The sequence below is a fragment of the Natrix helvetica genome, assembly GCF_964273705.1.
Source record: "Natrix helvetica genome assembly, chromosome: 5".
In the NCBI taxonomy this organism is placed as follows: Eukaryota; Metazoa; Chordata; class Lepidosauria; order Squamata; family Natricidae; genus Natrix; species Natrix helvetica.
In genome coordinates, this window is record NC_138551.1 from 154094065 (window position 1) to 154114886 (window position 20822).

Genomic DNA, 20822 nt, shown 5'->3' on the forward strand with positions numbered 1-20822 from the left:
AGGTTCAGATTTCCCCCCCTCTTTTTTGTAAATTGCGCCCACTGTCCATCCTTTGAAAGTCCCCCAATGTGGTTTCTTTGAGGAGATCGATGCAAATAGCATGCAGTGCACATAACATATGGAGGCATAAAGCAGAGGGGCTGCTTTCAAGGGAGAGTAGGGGGAGAGTAGCTAAAGAGGAGGAGTCGCAGATCAGAGGGAGAAAACTTGGGAGAAATTGGTGCTATTTTTGAAGTTAGCTGCTGTGGACGGACGTTGTGTGTGTGCTGGTTGTCTTCTCCGTCCCCCAGTGAAGGAACATTCTCCTCCTCCCCCCCCCCAACACCCCCCCCCCCGTCCTCCTCCCGGTTTCTGGCTGATGGAGGAGTGGGCTGTTTGTATGAGGAGATGCAGGAATGGACTAAAAGGCCCCCAGCTCACCTGGGAGTTAGGAGCCACCAGGAAAGGGGGGCCCCTGCTTCAACTCCCTTCAAGCCTCTGAATCTCCCAGGATGCCCTGGGGGAGGTTTCCCTCAAAGCATTGTGGGAAAATAGAATGCTTGGGGGCTCCCATTGTTCCTCTCTTTCAGCCACAGAAGGGGCGATGGGCATCGACAGGGCCCATTCCTGTGTGAATTGGAGCCCACTCTTTGTAATCCAGACCCATCTCTAGGGGGGGGATCTTCCGGGGTTCTCAGGCGCCTGGAAATTGGGGGGGCTTTAGGAACGGGGGAGGGAGGGGGTATTTAAGTCTTCAGTTCCCTGCAAGGGGTGTGTGGCTATCAGGGGTCGCCTCCCTGGCCAGGCTCCTTAAGGGGGCAGTGGGTGGGTGGGTGGGTGGCAGGGAGGTGCTGAAGGAACAGCTCCCCACAGGAGCTCTCCAAGGCTGCTGGTGCCCCAATTCTGCTCCGTTTGGGCCAGAGCACCAACGGCCTTTGAGGCTCCCTCCCTCCACGTGAGTAGAGTTCACGTTTTGAGTAAAGTAAGGATTATATGTCACCGGAGGGGGGCGGAGTCAGGATTTTAGAGGTGCTTAGGTGGGGCATGGCCAAAAAAAGGGGGTTGGGAACTACCGGGCTAGAGCCAGCTTCTTCAGGGCCCTCCCTAGGCTATCCCAGATACTTGGGTTGTGCAGCCCCTTATTTCTGATCCTCAGAGGGTCCCCCAAGGGCTGTACCCCACCCATGAGGAGAATAGGAAACAGCAAATCCCTGAAACTATGATTAGGGAAGGCCGCTGCTTAATGAAATGAGGCTGACCCGACTTACGCTAAGCCCACACCCCCAATTTTCCTTCAGAGGAGGCTGTAGGGAAACCTCAGCATAGAGATTGGGCAGCTTTTTGTCTGAAAGGGTAAATGGGGTTTCCTGCCTGAAGTGGGGGGGGGGGTTGGACTAGAAGACCTCCAGGGTCCCTTTTAGCTCTGTTATTCTGTTATGTGGAGGCTGGTGATGGAAGGAGTGGGAGCTTAGCTTGGTTTCTCTTCCTTTATGTTCACCTTAAGTAACGTTGCTAACAGGAATGCAACTTGATTATGAGAGAAGGGGGGACTTCAGATTTTGGGGTGATGCCTGGGTTATGTCATGGGTGGGGCTAACCATCTGCCAGGCTCTTTCACTTCCGGAATTGTGTGTGGTTCACTTAGTAAACCATTGCTCAACAAATGATGTTTCGGTGTGACGTTTTGATCAGCCCTCCCTTGTGTACATGCGCACATCCAAACCGGAGGGGGCCCCCCCAGCCCCCAGCCCTTGCGTGGCAGGAGGATTCTGGCCTCTCGTGCCCTCAGATGAGCTGGGCTCCGTCTCTTAGCAACCCAGCTCTCCAGGCTGCCATAAATGAGTGGGTTTTCGTAACGCCTGCATCACTGTCACATCACCGTCCCCCTGGCAATGTGGATTGCGTTAAAAGGAAGGCAGCCAGTCCCTCCCTTGGGGGCCACGGATCCTGAGACTCCCACCCTCCTGCAAAAATAAGGAATAGTTTCTAGTCTGCGTCATTGTTGGCACCCCGAATAAAAAAGAAATGCAGGAAAACGGAGGGAAGGAGGAAGGGAAAGGGGAGGGAGGGAGATCAGGAGGAAAGGGAGGAAGGAATATGGAGGAGGGGGGCAGGGGGGGAACGGGAAACAGAAACACCTCTGGAGCTCAGGATACAGATTCAGAGCAGGGTGTGTGTGTGTGTGGCAAGCCTTTTCATTCCAGCTTGACAAACGCCAGGTGTTCAGCATCACAAAAGCTGGGAGAAGCTTCCAGTAACATCAGGATTTATACAACAGTTTTCCTGAAGTTGTTGCCCATCATTGGAGAAGTCCGACTGAGAGGAGGCCGGGGGCCCAGGGGGGGCTCAGCCCAAGGTCTTCTCTGGGCCCCTTCAGAAGAGAACACGGAAAGGGTGGGGGAGGGGATGGTGGGCACTTGGCAGCCGGCCTGGAAGGTTTGGCCGAGGGCAAATGGGATCCCGGGGGGGCCCACTTCCAGCCCCCCCCCAGGGGCCAGTTTCCCCTTGAGATTCAGAGGAGCCCGAGAGATCCAAGGCAGAAGGAGAACGTGGCCCTTTCTGCCCTCCCCAATGGGGAAAAACCCACAACCACTGAGAGGCTCTCCAGCCCTCCCCCCCCCCCAAAGGAGCGTGAGAGGCATCCCCCACCCCAAAGGCAGCCCTTATTTCTGGAAAATGGTCTCGTAGATCCACTTCTGGAAGTTGGCCACGGCTGTGTAGACCCCGGGATACCCAGGGCTGGCGCAGCTGTGGCCCCAGGAAACGATGCCGAACACACGCCCGTCACACACCAGGGGACCCCCGGAGTCACCCTGGGGAGGGGGAGAGAGGAGTCAGGAAATTCATCGCCCACAGACTCTCCAAGGAATCCTCCTCCCTCCCCCCTGAAAAAGTCCGGCCACTTTCTGGAACCAGGTTGGGGGCCACCCCCCCAAGGTCTCCTGTACCTGGCAGGCGTCTTTTCCTCCCTGCCCAAATCCGGCACAAATCATGTCTTTGGTGATGTAACCGGCGTACGAAGCGGAGCTGTTGCACTTGCAGGGGGAGACGAGGGGCAGGTGGACGGTGCGCAAGGTGTCCGATGCCCTTCCCCCGACAGGCACGGTGTAGCCCCAGCCGGAGACCTGGCAGAAGCGGCCGGCCCGAACCTTTGCCCCTTGACGAGGGACTGGCACGATGGAGACGAAGGGGCTGTAGGCCACCGGCTGGCTCAGCTGGTGGGTGAGAGCAGAGACCCTGAAGGGGGGGAGGGTGTCAAGGGGCAAGGAAGCGCCCCCATTTGTTCCCCCAAGGGGGGCACTGCAGGGTCTGCCAGGCTGAGCTCCCCTGAAACGCCCCCCCTCCTCCTCCCCAGAATTCCCCACTGAAGCATCGGCTCCCTCCCCCCCCCCCCGAATGGCTCTCCTCCCCCTGAGAGCTGAGCCCCCCCCCCCCCAACCAAGGGGCTGGGCTCACCTTGATCAGCATGATGTCTGCGTTCTTCGAAGTGGCGCTGTAGTCCGGATGGACCACCAGGCGGGCCGGCCGGAAGACCTGCTCGGTACCCTCCAAAGTGGACAGTGAATATTCTCCGGCCACAATGAGCATCTGCTTCCCCCTGCAAGAAAGGTGGGTGGTCTGGGGCAGGGGGCCAGAGGAGGGCGGGGCCCGAGGGGAAGGGAGGAGCCAACTGGAGACTATTTTTAAGACTTCATAGTGAATTCATCAATCTTGGCAATTCGAAGATGGGTGGACTTTAATCCCCACAATTCCCCAGCCAGCCAAACTCACTGAGCAACAGAAATGCTGGGCTGAATTGTGGTCGTAAGTCGAGGACCACCTGTCCAAGGGCCGGGAGGTCTCCTCCTTACCCGGTCTTGCAGTGGGCGGCGGTCAAGACCCAGCGGCGGCTGACCAGAGCCCCCCCGCAGAAATGGAAGCCGCTCTTCCTCTTCAGAGACACCAAGTACTTGGAGGAGTGGGGGGCCGTAACGTAGCCCCCGATGATGCGGGGGGAGTCCATCTCTCGGTCTGCGGGGAAGGGGAGACGGTCAACGGTCCAGAACTGACCATCTCTAAGGGGATGCTGCTGGCCCCATAATTCCCTCCCTATGCCCGCCTCCCCAATTAATGCCCTTCCTGCAATGGGGATCCAACCCATTCCTGGCGCTTCGGGGATCCATTTGGAAGGTTTGAATCTTGCGATTCACCATCTTCCATTAATAAAAATATAATAAAAATTATTTTCCATCTACTCTGGCAGAAAGTTCAGGTGTTTTTTTTTACAGGCAACGTCTACGCGTTTTTATGTGCTGGGCAGCTTATTGTGGAAATCTTCCTGCTGAGATGTATGCAACCGTCGGCTTTTCAGGTTGAAACGGGATGGACTTTTACATCTGGTCTGTTTTAATGCACTGGCCACTTCTGCCGCTCTCTGGCCCTTTTCAAAGGGATGCTGTGATGTGGCTGACCCCAATGGCCCCAAATCCCTACACTAGTTGCATTTATACAACCCGGTTGGTGGCTGAATTAAATCCATGGGATTCACACAGAAGGTATATTGAATTAAACCTTTTCTTCTACTAAAGCCTTTCTTTATTTCTCTCTCTCTCTCTCCCCTTCCTTCCTTCCTTCCTCCCTTCCTCCCTCCCTTTTCTTCCTTCCTTCTTTTCTCTTTCTCTCCTCCCTTCCTTCTCTCGCCCCCCCCCCCCCCACAGAGCAACCTTTTTTTTGGCTACTCGTGAGATTTCTTGCCCAGGATATACACAGGCATCCATTTATGCATCCAGAGCTGCTCTCCCCCAATGTTTCTAGCCCTCTTGACAACTTTGCCACCTGGAGATGCCTGTGCCCTTTAATGACCAGCTACCTTCCAGCACTTCCTGGGCTTCATTACAGCCTTCTCACAAACGATTAAGCAATGGTCTGCAGTGCTACAGTCTCCCTCCCCACCAGGACGTTGCTTTCATTATTAGTTTCCTCTTGGTCTTTTCTAGGGGTGGGGGGCAAAGGGAGGCACCATTCCCAAGCTTCTTTCCGGGGTTGGGTGGTGAGTGGGAGGCCCAGAAATTAACCAGAAGCCCCCCGGAGGGCTATTTGTCATTAAACAATTCATCATTTATCTGTACGTCATTAATGATCCCATTTTTATTAAAGCTGGGATTGAAGTAGGAATACATTTCTGAGCGAGTGCCATCTACGGAAGGATTTCGGGTAACAAATGAAGATGGGAAGATTTTTCTTCTTCTTTTTCTCTCCCACCCAAGATTTGCACGCCCCCCCCCCCAACTTCAAACAACTCAGCAGAAAAACCAGCATTAGATCTAAAATGGGCTTCCACGTTGATTCCATTTGGGGGGGAGTCCTGTCTGATGGGGACCCAAGGGAAAACTGAAGGAAAACGGCCTTTTCCTTAATTTAGGTGGGCAGGCAGCTTCCTTTTTCTTTGACAACATTTGTGGTCAAGATTAGGAAATGTTCCCCCTTTTTTGTAATTCACCATACAGACGAGTCAACTCCGTTGGCTGAAGTCTCCCGGGGCCCCTGGATTCATACCTGGCCATTCCTGTCCGCCTCCATCACTGGCAGAATGGGGTCCCGTGTGGGGGTCCCACACTAAATCCTGTTTGGCTGCCCCGGTTTCTGACCCTCTCCATGGAGCTGCTGTAGGAAAAGGTACGGCTGAAGCCCCTGGTGCTTAGGTCAACCTTTTCATAGGTTGACCTACGGGTGGATGGAATTCACCGTTTCCCTTGGCCCCTTCCACCTGGCTCCCACAAGGAAATTCAGAATGAAGATTTGCAGATTTTAAAAAAAAATGTATCTCCCCATGGAAAGAAAGAAAGAGAGAGAGAGAGAGAGAGAGAAAGAAAGAAAAAAAGAAAGAAAGAAAGAAAGAAGGAAAGGAAGGAAGGAGGCACATTCTTAACACATGACTTTCTGTTTTTCAGAATGTACGCCTGATACGATATAAACAGTCCTTTAAAAAGGTTTTTAAATACAGAGAGAGAATATAACCTCAGTAAAGACCAGATTTAACCGCCTGAAATTACCCATTAAACCTCTGTTTATCTTGATGTGGGAATGTGGGGAAGATGGATCACAACCAATTTCCACCCCCCCTGGCTGTAGTTAACAGGGGTGAATTTCCAATTGTTTAAAGAGAGGGAAAAAAAAGACAGGTTAGAGGAGAGAAAGACTTGGACTAATCACCCAGTGATTACAACTCATTTATAAAATAAACCTAATTAGCTATGCAAAAAAAATAGGGGTGGGGAGAGAAATTCCTAAGCCCCAAAGGAAGGCTTGGGCCCAAAACAAGCACCCCAAAAGGCGAAGAGGCTTCCTGATGTGTGCCCCAGGAGGGTCTTGTAAAGGGGGAACGAGGGTGTAAGCCCCTCTGGGAGGAAGCACTCACCGGTCAAGGAGGAGAAGAGGAGCGAAAGCAGAAGCCCTGGACTCATCCCACCTTCCTTCTGGAAGCATCTGCTGAAGGGGAGAGGGATGCCCAAACCGTCCCTCTCTCCTCCGTCCCGGCTCTTCTTTCTGTTGCCATAACAACCTCCATCCCAGGAGCCCCCCGTCAATGGTCCACTGTCCTCGAGGTCCTCCAGGGCATCAGCACCTGCCTGGCATCTTTTCCCCCTGGTCGTCTCAGCTTCCTTCCTGGGCTGTGCCCTCCACTCGGGCCAAGCTCAGGTTTCTCGGCAGGCTCGGTGGCGCCCCGGAGGCCCCGGCATCCCTGCTTGGCATGGAGAAGGGAGCATCTGCCGGCAGGCGGCAGAACCAATGGTGCACAGCCTGAAAAGGGGTGGCCCCAGCCCCCTTCGGAGAAAGCCTCCAAAAGGTCCTTTTCGCCCTGGAGATGAGAAGAAAGACTCATGATGGGACTTTCTGGACCACCCACCACCCACCAAGGTGGTTCTCTGGCGGTTGGGGAGCCAACGGGCACGTATAATTCATAGGACTATTGATTGACACCTGTCATCTCAAGTTGACGACTGTTGTATTTCATTTCTGGTAAGACTGGTAAGAGCTGGGCTTTTCACCAGGAGCGGAAGGCCGCCTTCGCATCCTTCCCTTGGCTATTTTTCCTCATCCTACAAGAAGAACCCTGTGAGGGAGGCCGGGCTGAAGAGGCCTTGGAAGCTACTCGGGGCTTTTCCCCACATCACCCCTCTGGCAACTGGGGGGGGAGGGGTTTGAAGGCGAGCGGACTGGGCCAACCGGAAGTCCCCCCCCCCCGGTTTAACCCCCGCTTTAAAAGGTTCCCTTGGAAGCCACCCTTCAGCTGTCATGACTGGCAACAGCTCTGGAGTCCTTCCAGCAGGGGGTTGGACTAGAAGACCTCCAGGGTCCCTTCCAACTCTGTTCCTCTGTTCTGTGAAGAGCTGGAGGCAGGGAAGGACCAAGGAAAGGCCAGAAGGAGGTGGGGCCTCCTCAGTTTCTGGATGGGCATGGGAGCCACTTGAAAGCAGCCCCCTCGCCAAAGGACCAGCGTCCCTCGGGGTGTTTTCGGAAGTCTTTGGCCAGAGAGAGAGAGAGAAAAGGCCTGGAAAAAACAGCCCCCTCCCCCCCCCCACTCCAGCAGCTGAGGTTCCCCTTTTTGGTTTGATTTTGAAAGAGGCTCAGCGCCTGGAGTAAAATATTGGCCCAGAAAATAAATCTTGGCTAAACAAAACCCACTCTGGGCTTGACCTCTCTTGGTTTAGGCGGAGGAAGGAAGGAAGGAAGGAAGGGAAGGAAGGAAGGAAGGGAAGGAAGGAAGGGAAGGAAGGAAGGAAGGAAGGAAGGAAGGAAGGAAGGAAGGAAGGAAGGAGAGCCCTCTGAAGGGGCCCTTGGGGTTTTGAGGCGGGGTAAGGAAGAAGAGGGATCTGTTTCTGCTTCTTTTGCAGAGGACAACAATGGGATCACAGCTAATCTCACTGGCCTTTCATGGGGGCAGAAAGCCAACTCCTCTCCTTCCAATCTTCTTTTCTTCTGAGTTGCTTTCATCTCCCCCCCCCCCCACACACACACATTGCCTCAGAGCCCTCCAGCGCCCTCTGGTGGCCCCTCTGCATCCCAGCGCTCCTCTTTCACTTGTCACTCCCAGGACGGGCCGAAGCAAGTCCCTGCTTGCTGACCGCAACATTTAAAACCAAGCCAGAAGTGCAGTCTGTCTTCAGCAGCAGGTTGGAGCCGGTTTATAATGTGTTGATCAACGGAAACAGCCTCTTCCTCCTCCTCCTCCTCCCACCGCTTTCTGACCCTCCTTAATTTGAGCTCCCCTGAACCCCACAGCCAGGGACCCCAAAGGGACCCCAAAGCATGCAACAGGAGCCCCCGTGGGGTGGATGAGAGAGGATGGGAGAAGGACCACCTTCCAGAGAGACCCACCGATGCCTCTGGCCTGCTTCCCCCCTCCTCAGCCAGCGTTTGATGCCCCCCACCCAGAAGAGCCCTGGGGGCCTCTAGACCAGTCAGCCCTCCCTAGGGAGAGTAGACCTCCTCCAGGGTGGCTTCCAATCCCCTCGGAGAACCAGCCGGGTGAGTGGCTGCCCACCTGCCTTGCTCTTCTGTCCAGGGAGTTTCACAGGGGAGGTGGCCCCCCTCCTGCCTCTCCACCCCACCCCGTGAGTGTGTGTGTGTGTGTGTGTCTGTGTCTGTGTGTGTGTGTGTCTGGAGCCTCTCTTGACTGAAGCCCCCCCAACCCCCAACCCCCGATCAGAATTTCTCCTGCTAAGGCAGGAGGTGCCTGGGAGAGTCACCCCTCATTTTGCAACCTTTTTCCTCCGTAGTTGTTAGGGGAATCTCTTCAGTCCTTAAGTGAATCTGGCTTCCCGCATCAACTTGGCTTGCCACAAGGCCACAAGTGGCCCCCACTCCCAAGCCCCTCCGAGGTTGGCAGCCCCTCCTCTTTCTGTTGCCCGGGGCATTTGTTGGCATGAAGCAAGCAGGGAGGGGAAGGAAGTCCCAGCCTCCTTGCTCAGAAGGGACGGCAGGCGGAGGTGGTGGCAACGGCAGCCTCCTCTCAGAAGGGAGCAGGATCGGTGGTGGCCACAGGGCACGGAAGAAGCTCTGGCCCCTGTCTTGTGGGCACACCAGGCCCCCCGCACCCGAGGAGAAACACACACACACACACACACGGGCCTCAGCCTGGGAAAGCAGGTCTGTGCTGTGGGGGCTGGGGGTGGATGAAGGCTCCCCAAGGCCTTCAGAGCAGGAGGAGGATTGAGGAAGGGTCTGGGTTCAATCCTCGGGGATTCAAAGGAGGGTATTTCTTGCCCTGCTGGGCACGATGGGCTTGGGAACCCAGGCCTTTGGAAGCGCCACTCGCTTCATTAGTCCTTCCTCCTGTCTGAAATCAGGGAAAGGAAAGGGGCTAAGATTCTCAGGTGTGACAGAATTGGGATATCTCACTGTTCTAGTCCTCAGTAAGGTCTGTGCCCGGGCCATTGGCCGCTCCCGGCTGGGAGAAGTGAACCATAGCAGACGGCAGAAACTGTTGGTAGATGAAAGCAAAGTCAGAGAAGGGGAGCAGGGGAAGATAGCGGTCAGCATGACCAAATTAAATTTCCCTTTGTTTTTAGCCAAGCATCTTCCATTCAGGCCTTTCCCCCCCCCCACCCCATCTCCCTGTCACTTTATGGGAAGTTTTACAGGGAAAAGTTTTCCTTGTAGGGAAGAAAAGAGTCGTGGCAGGAGCAGTTAAACAGTCACTCGTTCCAGTTCTGGAATCTCTCGAACATTAACTAGGAAAGAGAGGATGGGATCGCCCTTCGGCCTGGCTCGGCCTGAGCCCACGGGAGAGGTGAGCCAAAAGGGGCCCCTCTGATGGCCCTCAGCCAGGCCAACTGGGACTCTGGACTCCACCGGCCTGGGCTCCTTCCAGCCGGAGTGCCCGTCAGCAAACCTGTCCTGCATAAACCCAGGAGAAATCGGGGGGGGGGGGGGGAAGGGAGGGGTGGCTTTAGGTTTTCCAGTGGAAGGATGTATGGCGGCCTTCTTGGTGGGATATGTGTCCAATTCCTGCAGGTCCAGCCAATAGCGAATTCGGAATATTTAATGTGGAGAAATGCATTTCTATCCAGGGGTGACAGAGAGCGAGGAAGAAGCTCTGAGGCAGAGATAGGAGAACGGGGGTGGGAGGGGGTGTCCCCCCCCCCCCGTGTGGGGAGGGTTACCTGGAAGATTGCATTTGTGACTCTATCGGCATGCTAATAGGCTGATCCCACCTTTCTTCAAATGCTAATGAGGAAGCCTGGGATTTCGGATAACGACTGCCCCCGTTTGGTCTGCCAGGGATGGCCAGGTGGCCACTTTTACACTGATTAACTGAGGGAAGAGCAAACAGCCCTGGGAATATTGCCAGCTCTTACAGGCTCCAACAGAAACTCCAAAGTCCTGCCTAGCTGGCCTCTTCCCAGCAAGGAGGATGAGGTGCCCGCCTGGCGCCTCCCCTCCCCGGAAGTCGCCTAGGCAGAGAGAGATCAGGGCACCCGGGCGGTCCAGCGTCTCCCTCCCTGTGCACTGCGGCCACGGCCGGCTACCCTCACCGGCTCCTGTTGGCTGGAGCTGCTTGGAAGCGGCAAAGACTGGTCCTTCCCCTCCCTCCCCCTCGCTCACCTCCCTTCCCACAGCAGTGCCGGGATTTCCACGCCCCACTGCTTCGCTTTCCCCACTGGGTCCTTGCAGGGAATCCCTGGAGAGATTTGCCAGCTCAACCCTTCCACCAGCTCTCCTTGGCATCCGGAGAGGGACGGCAGCTCTGGCACGGCTGCTGGTCTTTCGCTACGGCTGAGTTGGCAAAGCCTGGCGGCTACCTGAGGCCCAGGAGGAGGGAGAGAAATGCCACCTTGCTTTTGTCCTCCTCCAGCAGCCAGAATTGAGGCGGGGGGCTGAGAAGGGCCAGGAGGCTGACAGCAGGGGTGGGGAGTGGGGAGAAGGCGGCCAGGGACTATGCCCACCCACCCCCCTTGGTGAGGCGAGCGAGAGGTGACTTTCCTTCCAGTGAAGGGGGGGGGGGTTGCAGAGAGCGTCCAAGCCTCCCTCCAGAAAGGTCCCCAATCAAAGCTGGAAACTTCTGGGGTGGCACAGAAGGGCTCCTGTGCCAAAGCAGGAAGCTCCCAGCTGGCACGCCAAGGGTGGCCTCTTTCCACAGGAGGCCCCGTCACCTCCGACGCTGGGAGTGGAAAACTCACGGCCCCTTGTCTCCTTTCCTTCCCCTGGTGCCATCGAGGGTAGGGGGAGCTCTGGGCCATGGCGCACGAGCAGCAGGGCAGCCCCACGGACGGCCTCCGGCCGGAGGGGCTTCAGCGCCTTTTGGCCGCCTGCCAAGAAGCCAAGAGGTTCGCCTACTGCCCCTACAGCAAGTACCCCGTGGGAGCAGCACTCCTGACCTCCGAGGGGAAGATCTTCACAGGTGAGGAAGCCGAGAGCAGCGCCCCATGGCCCGCCTTGTGGGGGTGGCAAGCAAAACAGGGGCTGCAAACCCCAGGGTTCACTGTCATTTTGCCCTGACGGCAGAGGCTGGGTGAGTCCACTGCACCCGCCCTGCCCCTTTATGCCCAAGGTGCCAGGGTGGCATCAGGGAAGGTTTTGGGGGCACCAGCAGCTACAGCAGGAGCCCTGGCTGGCGAGGGATGCTTAGCTGCCTCTGGAGGGCTGCAGCCCAAGCGTTGCTCCCCCTGAGCAGCCGGCAGCTGGGCGGACTTCAACTCCCAGGATTCCCCAGCCAGCATAGCTGCTGCCCAGGACCCGGCTTAGCGACCGCTTCCGTGGCCGCTTCTAAAACACCCTTGATGATGCTTTTGCCCCTCCCAGGTTGCAATGTTGAGAACGCCTGTTTCCCGCTGGGCATCTGTGCCGAGCGAACGGCCATCCAGAAGGCTGTGTCCGAAGGCCACACCAAATTTCAAGCCATGGCCATCAGTTGGTAGGTGGGCTGCGTCCTTCTTCTTTTTCCGCTGAGCAGGGTTGAGTCCTAGGAAGGCTCGGGGGGGGGGGGCTCAGAGGGTCCTGCAAACCCCAGTCACTTGGTTTGCTGCAGATTCGGTTCATTTTCCAAGCCAAAACCTGGATTAGTTCAGCGAAGAGGGTAAACGTGCCAACGCACGCCTGATCTTAACGCAGTTTTGGATGTCTTACCTTCCAAGATTCAGCCAGATGAATTTTATCTTTTCCTCCTCTTCTTCCTCTTCTTCTAACAGCAACAGCCAAAAGTCCTACGCCCTTCCGTGTGGGGCCTGCAGACAGGTCCTCCGAGAGGTAAAAACGCTTTAACCTGCCTTCCTCCTAAAAAAACCTGCTGTCTGAACTGTTTTCCTTTCATCCAGAAATGCCAGCGTTGTTTTTATGTCCCTGTGAAGTTTCCCCCCCTCCCCATCTTGTATCCTGTTCATCCCATCTGGCACCTCCACTGGCAACCGTTGTTGGCACAGTGCAGACTTCCCATCTTCTGCTGGGCTTCTGCAGCAACGGAGAAATGCTGATCTTTGCTTAAACTGAGCAGGGTTTTTATTTATTTTTATTTTTTGCAAAGAGTAAAATTCTTAAAAGGTTTGTTAGGTTTACCGCTTTCAAACTATGGTCAAAAGGCTTGGCTGCTGGCAAATGCCCCGGGGACACCGAGTTTGCATTTTATTTCAGAAATTTTCTACCCTTCCCTCTTGAGCAACAGATGATTCATTTTTGAGGCAAGCCAGCAGACGCTCAGAGGTGCGGGAATTCTCCTAAACAGGTCCCTCTGTCATCATGTCCCCTGTGTGTAACGTGCAATTCTGAACATTTCCTGCTCTGGGGTGTGGTTGTGGTTGTGGGGGTTTTGTGCAAAGGAGCCAGTGTTGCCAATGGGGGGAGGGACGGGAAGTGGCCCTTTTGGGGAAGCCCCTGCTCTTTCCCCACTGGGGCTTCCTCTCTAGAATTTGGGTTTGGGAAAGGCCACTGAAGCCCTTCGTAATCGAGCACAAACCACAGACGGTCCTCGAGTTACAGACATTTGTTTAGTGAACGTTCAAAGTCACAACAGCAGTGAAAAAAGTGATTTTTTCACGCTTACACCACCATTGCAGCATCCCCATGGCCACACGGTCAAAATTTGGGCGCTTGGCAGCTGGATCATATTTATGACGGTCAGAGCATCCTGGGGTCATGGGATCCCTTTTTGGCAAACGTTGGATGCCGGTGGGGAGGGGAACTGTGTCACTAACTTAACGACTGTGGCAAGGAAGATCATAAATTGGGGCAAAACTCACTGTCCTGCTTAGCAATGGAAATTTTAACCTCAATCATGGTCGTAAATTGAGGACCGTCTAAGATTTATGATACCTGTGGATTTCGTTTTCCCAGTTCGGCCAAGAGTGGGCGATCTACTTGACCAGGATGGATGGCACATACATCCAGAAGACACTGGAGGAGCTGCTGCCTATGTCCTTCGGCCCGGAGCACCTGAGTTGCTAGGTGGGAAGGAGGACAGAGCGGGGCGGCTGCTCAGCTTCTCCCCACCTCCAAGGGCCCGAGATCCCCTGAACGCCTGGGCCTCCCAGCCTCTGGAGTCCACGACGGAGGCCTAAACCTCCCCTCAAAAAGGAGGCGACTGCACACTTTGGAGACTGGCATTCCAGCAGGTGCTCCCTGCACAATCGGACCTGAATCTCTTTCAAACTCAGGCTGAGAGAGTGGGACTGGTCCTCCGGCTGGCCTTGTGTCCAAGGCAGAATTAGAACTCAGGATTTTATATAAGATGTTGGTGGCTCTTTCTCCAATTGGGGGCTCTCTCTCTCTCCAGCAATCCAAGGGTAGTTCTAACTGGTCTTTGGTAAGGAACATATTCTCCAGTTGCATACCAGCTGTGTTAGTCCCCAATGTGCATGTATGCACATGTGTGAAGGATCATCAGATGATGGAATGTACGCACAGCTGAGGCCCTGGGGATCAGAGGAAGGGTCACGTGTGGAGACAGGACCAAGGTGTGGATGGAACGGACATGAGGAATATGATTTCTGATCAAAACTTTTTCTCTTGTCTTCATTTCTTTGCCTTGGCAATTAAGAGCTTTGCTCTGTCCTGCCCTCTCACTGCGGAGGGAGGTGGGGGGGGGGTGTCGTGGGGGAGCTGCCTTGAGACAAAACTGTTGGTTCTTTTATTCTGCTCTGCAAGAGGAAAGGGGGTGGTGGTGTATATTCGTAGCCCCTTAGCACCTTACCTCTTAGAAAGCCACTAGCCAGGATATTAGGAACAAGAATAGCTTGTTTATAAGAAAAAACCCCACAAACCACATAGCTGGCACACTTTGCAAGATACCCGTGCCATGGGATAAAAAACAGGTGACGCGACATTTAGCTATTTAGCATAACAAGCGTAAAGGTTTAGGGAGCTGAAATCCAAATAACCAATCAATATTATCTGTTATGAATGCATTATTAAGGGGAGGGGCAAAGAGTTGAACGCGACCATCCCTTGACTGTAAAAACCGCTGTAAGATTCTAATCTTGGCCTGGGTCCTTGGTACCAAAATAAAACTATAATTCTGTATCACTCCCTGTGTCTGGTGACTTACTGGCTTTGACACCAAGCAAGAGCCCAGTTTTGGGAACAACATGTGTGCACACACAGCCTTCACTCCGCAGCAAATGAAGCGCTCTTGGTAACATGGAACCGGAAAGTGTGTGTGTGTGTGTTTGTGTGTGATTTGCCCTAGGAGCAACACTTCTACAGCCTCTGCCGCCCATGGCACAGCCCCAGGGGGTCTCTTCCAATGATTAAAGGTATCTCAGCCTGAAGATGGGTGGGGTGGGGGGAGTTTTTCTTTCCAGTTATGGAAATACTTCTGAGTTGCTGGGCTGTTCTGCACGTCATGAGCGTCAAAGAGGGGGAGGTTTTAAAAGGGGGCTCTCCGGACTTGGCCACTTTAAGGGGCGTGGACTTCAACTCCCAGAATCCCCCAGCCAGCAGCAAAGGGGCCATGTTTGGAGACACCCCTTTTAAAAGTTCACATCAAACTTTTATCAGGTGACTGGGGGATTCTGGGAGTTGAACTCCGCCCTTCCTAAACTCACCAAGGTTGAGAAAAACCGTTTGACGCGGCCTTTCCAGACCCAAATCTGCCCCCTGGAGAAACCGGGGCCTCCCCCTCCCCCAAGGGAAAAGGGCTGGACCAGCGCACACCCGAGGACTCCAACTCCCAGCACCCCTCTGCGCCCACGCATGCGCAACGCGGTTCAGGTCTGCTTGGCCCCGCCCCCTTGCGTGCGTGCGGCCTAGTGGCGGCGATGGGGCTTCGGCGGGCGCTGGGGCTCGGGGCTCGGCTCGGCCGGGCCCTCCTGCGGGGCTGGCTCGGGGGGCCTCCTCTCTGCCCCGCTGCGCCCCCGCCCGCCTCCTGCTTCTCCGCCGTCCCGCCCGCGCGGCCCCCGGGGCTGCTGCTCCTGCGCCTGGCCGCGGCCCGCCTGGGCCTCCGCAGCCTCCCTCTCGGGCGCCTCCCGCCGGCCCCGCGGCGCCTGGGGCTGGCCCTGGGGCTGGGGCTGGCGCTGCTGGAGCCCGCGGCGGCCGAGGAGAGGCGCGCGGCCGCGGCCTGCAGGGACATCCAGGTGCGGCCGCGTTGCCTGGGCGACGGGGTTGCCGGGGCGACGGGCCAGCCCCTCCCCTGAAGGAGGGGGCGGGGGCCAGCCCTGCGTCACGTGGGAAAGGGGGCATTCCCCCCCAATTTGGCCCACAAGGGGGAAGCCCCCCCAAGCCCCCTTCCCCCCCCGCTTCTCTCCACAGACTCCCCTCTTTTCACCTGCAAACCCCCCCCCCCCCAATTTCTCCTCCTTCAGAATATATTTTACTCCTGTTTTCCCACCTGTTTCTGCAGAATCCGTGGCTGCTTCCACCTGATGAAGCCCCAAATAGATCCAGGGCAGAAAAGAGGGGGGGGTGTCTGTACACCTCTGACAGCAAACCCCATCTCTCACTAGGTAGCCCTGGTTGGTGGTGTTACCTAGTTAGGTCATGAAACATCTGCAAGGGAACTGCCAAGCTCAGAGAGCACCAAGGAACCCCTCCTCCCTCCCCACTTAGACAGAGGTAGCTCAAAGGCCAAAGGTGGAGCAGGGGGTCTCCGCTGCAGGCCTTGATGGCCTCGGAGGGAGAAGGAAGCCATGGCCAACTGATGGATCCACCCAGGATCCCCTGCTTTCTCCCCTCTGCCCAGAAGCCCTGGAGCCAAGCGTCCCTTGGTGATGCTCAGAGGCTTCTCTCGTGGCTGCTCTTCTTTCCAGACCATCTTCCTCCCGAGGAACAAGCCCCCAAAGGACGCCCTGGGATTGTTAGCCCGGCGAGGCTTCAGCCTGGAGGAGTATTTCATCGGCCAGTCGATCGGCAAAGGCTGCAGCGGGGCCGTGTATGAAGCGGCCACTCCTGCCAAGCCCACCGGGGACGGAGATTGGGGGCCCAAGCAGAAGGATGGCACTTGGGCCGCTTCGGAGGCCCAGGGGGTGGCAGAGGCAGAGGGCTGGAAGGAAGGATTTCCGTTGGCTATCAAAATGATGTGGAATATTTCGGTAAATACCCCGGTTTTGGTGGCTTTCCTGGCTGTTTATTTGAAAGGAAACCTCTGCCCTTAGGGAGACAATGTGCTGTAATGGCATCAGGCTAGAAACTAGGAGATGGGGAGTGCCAGTCCGGCCTTAGCTCTGAACGCCAGCTGGGTGACTTTGCCCAGGAGACTGGGAATTCTAGTCCTGCCTTAGGCATGAAAGCTGCCTGGAGGACCTTGGGCAAGTGCCTCTCTCTCAGCCAGCCCACCTCGCAGGGCTGTTGTGGGGGGGGGGAATATAAATAATGTAAAAAATAAACGTCTCTTGATTTGCTTCTGGTTTTTCCAGGCTGGTTCCACGAGCGAAGGCATCCTGACCACCATGTCTCAAGAACTGGTCCCAGCCAGCGGACGGGCCCTTTCCGGGGAATTTGGAATTTCCGTTGCCAGACCCAGGTAGGACTTGACCAGTTCTGGTGGACTCGGCAGGTGGAGTGGAGTTTCTAGGCAGAGAGGAAGGGAAAAGAAGAGAGACCAGAGGAAAAAGGGAGCCGTCTCTCACCTTGGCTGCGCCCTGATTGTCGCCTGCCAACAGGGAAGGCCTCTGTGGGAAGAAGCGGCTGAAACCCCATCCCAACGTCATCCAGGTGATCCGGGCCTTCACCTCTCAGGTGCCACTGCTGCCAGGCGCCATGGTGGACTATCCGGACGTCCTGCCTTCCACCCTGAACCCCTCCGGCATTGGGCACAGCCGCACCCTCTTCCTGGTGATGAAGAAGTAGGCGGGCAGAGACCACAACGTGGGCGGTTTTAGGGCCCTTTGCAGGAAGAGGGGTGGCAGGTGGGAACGGGCTGAGCGCCTGGAGGAGACGCCAGGGGAGATGTGGATCGGGAGCCTCCCCGCAGCCACCGGGGTCCAGGGCGAGGGGGGCCTGCAGCACGGGGGCCATTTAGGGCAGGTGGCCTTGTGGCCCCCTTTGAAAAGCAGGACCGCAAAGGGGAAATAAATGAGGAGCTTTGTCCTCAAGGATCAGCTCCATGGCTTTTTTGGGGAGGGGGCAGGGGGGGTTACGAAGGGTTGAGGAAGTTGCCAGGATGGAGCTCAGCATCCTGGACAGAGCCCAGGAAACGGCATGGGCATTAAAACAGGCCCCGGTTGCGTTCAGGGGCCATGGGGAGGCCTGCAGGGAGCTTTGGCCTGGCCGATCTTTGGGCTGAAGACCCTCAAAGTAGCTTTGGCCTCCTAGAGGAGTCTGAAGCGGGGGGTCCAGGGAGGCCTCTCAGCCTCTGAAATGCCTCCCTGGGGGGTCAGGAGCGTTTCCTCCTCTGGGTTCCCTTTGGGGAGGGGGGGCTGATTTCCCTGCCCGGCTGAGGCGGACTCCCTCCCCCTTGCTCTGCCCAGCTACCCCTGCACGTTGCGTCAGTTCCTTTCCGAGGGGCGCCCGGAGGCCCGCGTGGGGGCCCTGATGGTCCTGCAGCTGCTGGAAGGGGTGGACCACCTCGTCCGGCAGGGAGTCGCCCACCGAGATCTCAAGTCAGACAACATCCTGGTGGAGTTCGACCCGGGTGCGTTGTTGCGCTTTTGAATCGATGGAGGTGGGACCCCCGGGAGGCTCCCTGTTTACACCAGGGAGGTTGGAGTGTGTCTCCCCCCGGGGGCCCCCCCGCCCCTTGGTTTGGGTGGAAAGGGAGGCAGCTGTTGTGGGTATTTGCTCAGCCGAGCTCCCCTCTCTCGGCCCTCACAGCAGGCTGCCCAGGCCTGGTCATCACTGACTTTGGCTGCTGCTTGGCTGACCAACGGCTGGGCCTGAAGCTGCCCTTCCCCAGCTGGCATGTGGACCGCGGGGGCAACCCCTGCCTGATGGCGCCTGAGGTAACCCCACACACACACACCCTCCCAGAAGGAGCTCTTTCGCCTTCTGAGTCAAGGGACTATGGAAATGGGGGGGGGGGGAGACAGGCAGAGGAGGAGGCGTGGAAAGGGAAGCACAGACGGCTGCCTTTAGAAGCAAAAGGCCCGGAAGGAGATTTAACACTCGGGGCCTGGGAAGGAGGAAGCTGCCTATTCCGTACTTCTACCCCGAGAGAAAGACCTTTTCTATGGGCGGAGGCAACCGGGATAAAGCCCTTCAGCCCAAAGGACCACCAGGGTTCGGTCTTATGAACGGAGGCCTGAAGGGGTCGGATGGGGGGTGGGCGGGGTGCCACCTCCGGTCGCTCTCTCTTAGAGGATGGAGAAGGATTCTTCCCCCCCCCCCCCCCCACCACCACCTCCAGAGCAAAGGCAGGAGGAGGCTGCCATGCTTCAGATCCAGGGTGGGGGGGGGGGTTGTCTCTGATCTGGGCCACTTTGAGACCGGTGGACTTCAACTCGGTGCCTTAGAGGGCAGCCCAGGGGGAGGGAGAGGGAATTGGCCCCACGCCTCCCCTCTCTCGGGCCTGGGGACCTACCTGCCGTCTCCCTCAAGCTCCTGGCCAGGAAGCCACTTCAGGGCCTGCGCATCCCCCAAAGCCACAAACCCCCCAGGGGGGGCAGCCTGAATCTGGGTCTGCATGGCTCTTTGCCCCTTGGCCCAACGAGGGGGGGTCCGGAAAGCAAGTGGCAATGCTGCCAATTAAAGTCACACACACACACACACGGATCACGTGGTTTGCTTTTTCCTAAGCCTCCCCCAACCCCACCCCTCCTTCCCCAGGTGGCCACAGCCGTGCCAGGCCCAGCCGTGGTGATCGACTACTGCAAGGCGGACGTCTGGGCCGTGGGGGCCCTGGCCTACGAGATCCTGGGGCCCGGGAACCCTTTCTACGGCCAGGGGGCCCCCGCCCTGGACAGCCGCAGCTACCAGGAGGAAGAGCTGCCCCCCCTGCCTGCTCCGGCAGCCCCGGAAGTGAAGGAGCTGGTGGGGAGGCTCCTGAGGCGGGACCCGGCCAAGGTGGGAAGGGCACCTCTGTCGCGGGGGCATTGCGGGGGGCAGGGAGTAAGCCGCCATGAGATCCAGGAACCTGAATCTGGTTTTTAAAAGCCTCCTACGGTCTCGGGGGGGGGGAGCTCCCCAGAGGGCTTTCCTGGGGCTGCCCCAGGTGCCCCCGAGATCCAGTCGGCCTGGGACTGACCTCTCCGTCGCTGCTTCCTTTCCAGAGGCCATCGGCCCGTGTGGCAGCCAACGTCCTCCACCTGAGCCTCTGGGGCGAAGCGGCTGTGGGCCGGCCGGGCCTCCCCCTCCCCCAGCTGGTGGCCTGGCTGCTCCGACAGTCGGCCGCGGCTTTAATGACCGAGCGGCTGGGCGGCGCCCGAGGGGTGGAGTCCCGCTTGAAGAGGGGCTTCCTGGCCGGCCTGGACTACGAGGACCTGTGCGAGGCAGCGGCCCTGCTCTGCTGCTGGAGGGGGGCGTCCTGTCCTGCCCCCCCAGTGGAAGCGCCCCTCCCCGTGTGGGGGCAGGGGAAAGTGCGGTTTTCTCCCCAGGATTTCATCCAGCTCTAGGGGCTGGGAGGTCACCCAGGGCCTGGCCCCTCTCCCGGCTTCCCCTTCGGCCAGTGTGGTTTTGGGTTGCGTGTCATTTAAGCTCCTCTGCTTGCCTGTTTTGAGCACGAAGGGAAGTGGCGAAACCAAAGGCCCAACGCCTAGGCCCCCCTTCCTCCTTCCCCTCCCTCCCTCGCCCAGAACCCCAAAGTGGAGGGTGGGCCATAAACCCCCTCCTCACCTGCTCACTTTTGTGGTTCCCTTGGGGTTGTTTTTCCGGTAGAAAAGGCCGCCCTCCTTAGCGCCGTAGGTCTTTAAGGGGGGGGGGGTTGCGGATGGTGCTTGTTGGGTCAGGCAAATAAATCACATTCGCACTTGCAGAGTTGTGTGTGTGTGTGTGTGTGGTGCTTGGTGGGGGGAGGGTCTGCCAGTCATTTAAAGGTGGGTTTATTTTTATCCCTGAGAAATTCTACCTCCCTCTCCCTTCCTCTCTCCCTTCCTTCCTTCTTTCTTTTCCTTCCTTCCTTCTTCCCTGCCTCCCTCCCTTTTTGGTGATGTGTTTAATGGTGAAGGCAGAAGGCCAAATCGGGATCAAGTTCCTAGCCCTGAATGTTTTCAGGTGGGCTGGCATAGGGCCCTCACGTTAGAAACGAAAGAGGCCGCCTGAGATTTCCGTGGCCAGGGAGGGAGGGAGCCCAGCATTCCCACCCCCACCCCCAATTGGAAAAAAAAGGGGGGTCCCATTAGGGAGGCTGCCACATGAAGGGCTGTGCCAGGGGGAGGGTCCCAAATTGCCCCCTTCTCTCTTTCAAAGCCTGGGAGAGCATCTCAGCTGTGTCCTGAGGGCTTGTTTTGGGGGAGGGGGCTCTGTTTTCTCCTGGGCCTTTTCCCGCAAGGAAGAGCCAAGCC

The 20822-nt window shown here is 57.1% G+C and overlaps 3 protein-coding genes across 5 annotated transcripts; 2 read left to right on the top strand and 1 right to left on the bottom strand.

The window, feature by feature from the left end:
* Positions 1–2511: 2511 nt before the first annotated feature.
* On the bottom strand, positions 2512–6422 carry LOC309392753 (trypsin-like; the record flags this gene model as incomplete). The annotated part of the gene is made up of 6 exons (XM_081954183.1): positions 2512–2792; positions 2928–3194; positions 3436–3577; positions 3831–3990; positions 5515–5622; positions 6377–6422. 6 exons carry the CDS (start codon positions 6420–6422, stop codon positions 2643–2645), a joined length of 873 nt encoding a protein of 290 aa, XP_081810309.1. The 3' UTR covers positions 2512–2642.
* A 2552-nt stretch (positions 6423–8974) lies between these two features.
* CDA (cytidine deaminase) lies at positions 8975–14475 on the top strand. Of its 2 annotated transcripts, XM_081954732.1 has the most exons (5): positions 8975–9108; positions 11185–11362; positions 11764–11875; positions 12150–12207; positions 13288–14475. In XM_081954732.1, exons 2-5 carry the CDS (start codon positions 11200–11202, stop codon positions 13396–13398), a joined length of 444 nt encoding a protein of 147 aa, XP_081810858.1. In that variant the 5' UTR covers positions 8975–9108; positions 11185–11199; the 3' UTR covers positions 13399–14475. The 2 variants fall into 2 exon arrangements, with proteins under 2 accessions (XP_081810858.1, XP_081810857.1); XM_081954731.1 differs by lacking the exon at positions 8975–9108 and having other exon boundaries at positions 10214–11362.
* Positions 14476–15171: 696 nt separating this feature from the next.
* PINK1 (PTEN induced kinase 1) lies at positions 15172–20293 on the top strand. Of its 2 annotated transcripts, none has more exons than XM_081954710.1 (8): positions 15172–15524; positions 16197–16478; positions 16803–16909; positions 17049–17231; positions 17856–18019; positions 18202–18326; positions 19150–19386; positions 19593–20293. In XM_081954710.1, the coding sequence occupies exons 1-8, from the start codon at positions 15210–15212 to the stop codon at positions 19932–19934; spliced, it is 1755 nt and encodes a 584-aa protein (XP_081810836.1). In that variant the 5' UTR covers positions 15172–15209; the 3' UTR covers positions 19935–20293. The 2 variants fall into 2 exon arrangements, with proteins under 2 accessions (XP_081810836.1, XP_081810835.1); XM_081954709.1 differs by having other exon boundaries at positions 15173–15524; positions 18199–18326.
* The last annotated feature ends 529 nt before the right edge of the window (positions 20294–20822 follow it).

What these genes read in the sequence shown, in the direction of transcription:
- PINK1 (XM_081954709.1), top strand. Translation starts at nt 15,210, where the DNA reads ATGGGGCTTCGGCGGGCGCTGGGGCTCGGGGCTCGGCTCGGCCGGGCC. An exon ending in AAATGATGTGGAATATTTCG is followed by an intron (nt 16,479 to 16,802) that starts GTAAATACCCCG and finishes TGGTTTTTCCAG; the next exon opens with GCTGGTTCCACGAGCGAAGG. An exon ending in CCTGCCTGATGGCGCCTGAG is followed by an intron (nt 18,327 to 19,149) that starts GTAACCCCACAC and finishes CTCCTTCCCCAG; the next exon opens with GTGGCCACAGCCGTGCCAGG.
- CDA (XM_081954732.1), top strand. Translation starts at nt 11,200, where the DNA reads ATGGCGCACGAGCAGCAGGGCAGCCCCACGGACGGCCTCCGGCCGGAG. An exon ending in CAAGCCATGGCCATCAGTTG is followed by an intron (nt 11,876 to 12,149) that starts GTAGGTGGGCTG and finishes TTCTTCTAACAG; the next exon opens with CAACAGCCAAAAGTCCTACG. An exon ending in GCAGACAGGTCCTCCGAGAG is followed by an intron (nt 12,208 to 13,287) that starts GTAAAAACGCTT and finishes TCGTTTTCCCAG; the next exon opens with TTCGGCCAAGAGTGGGCGAT.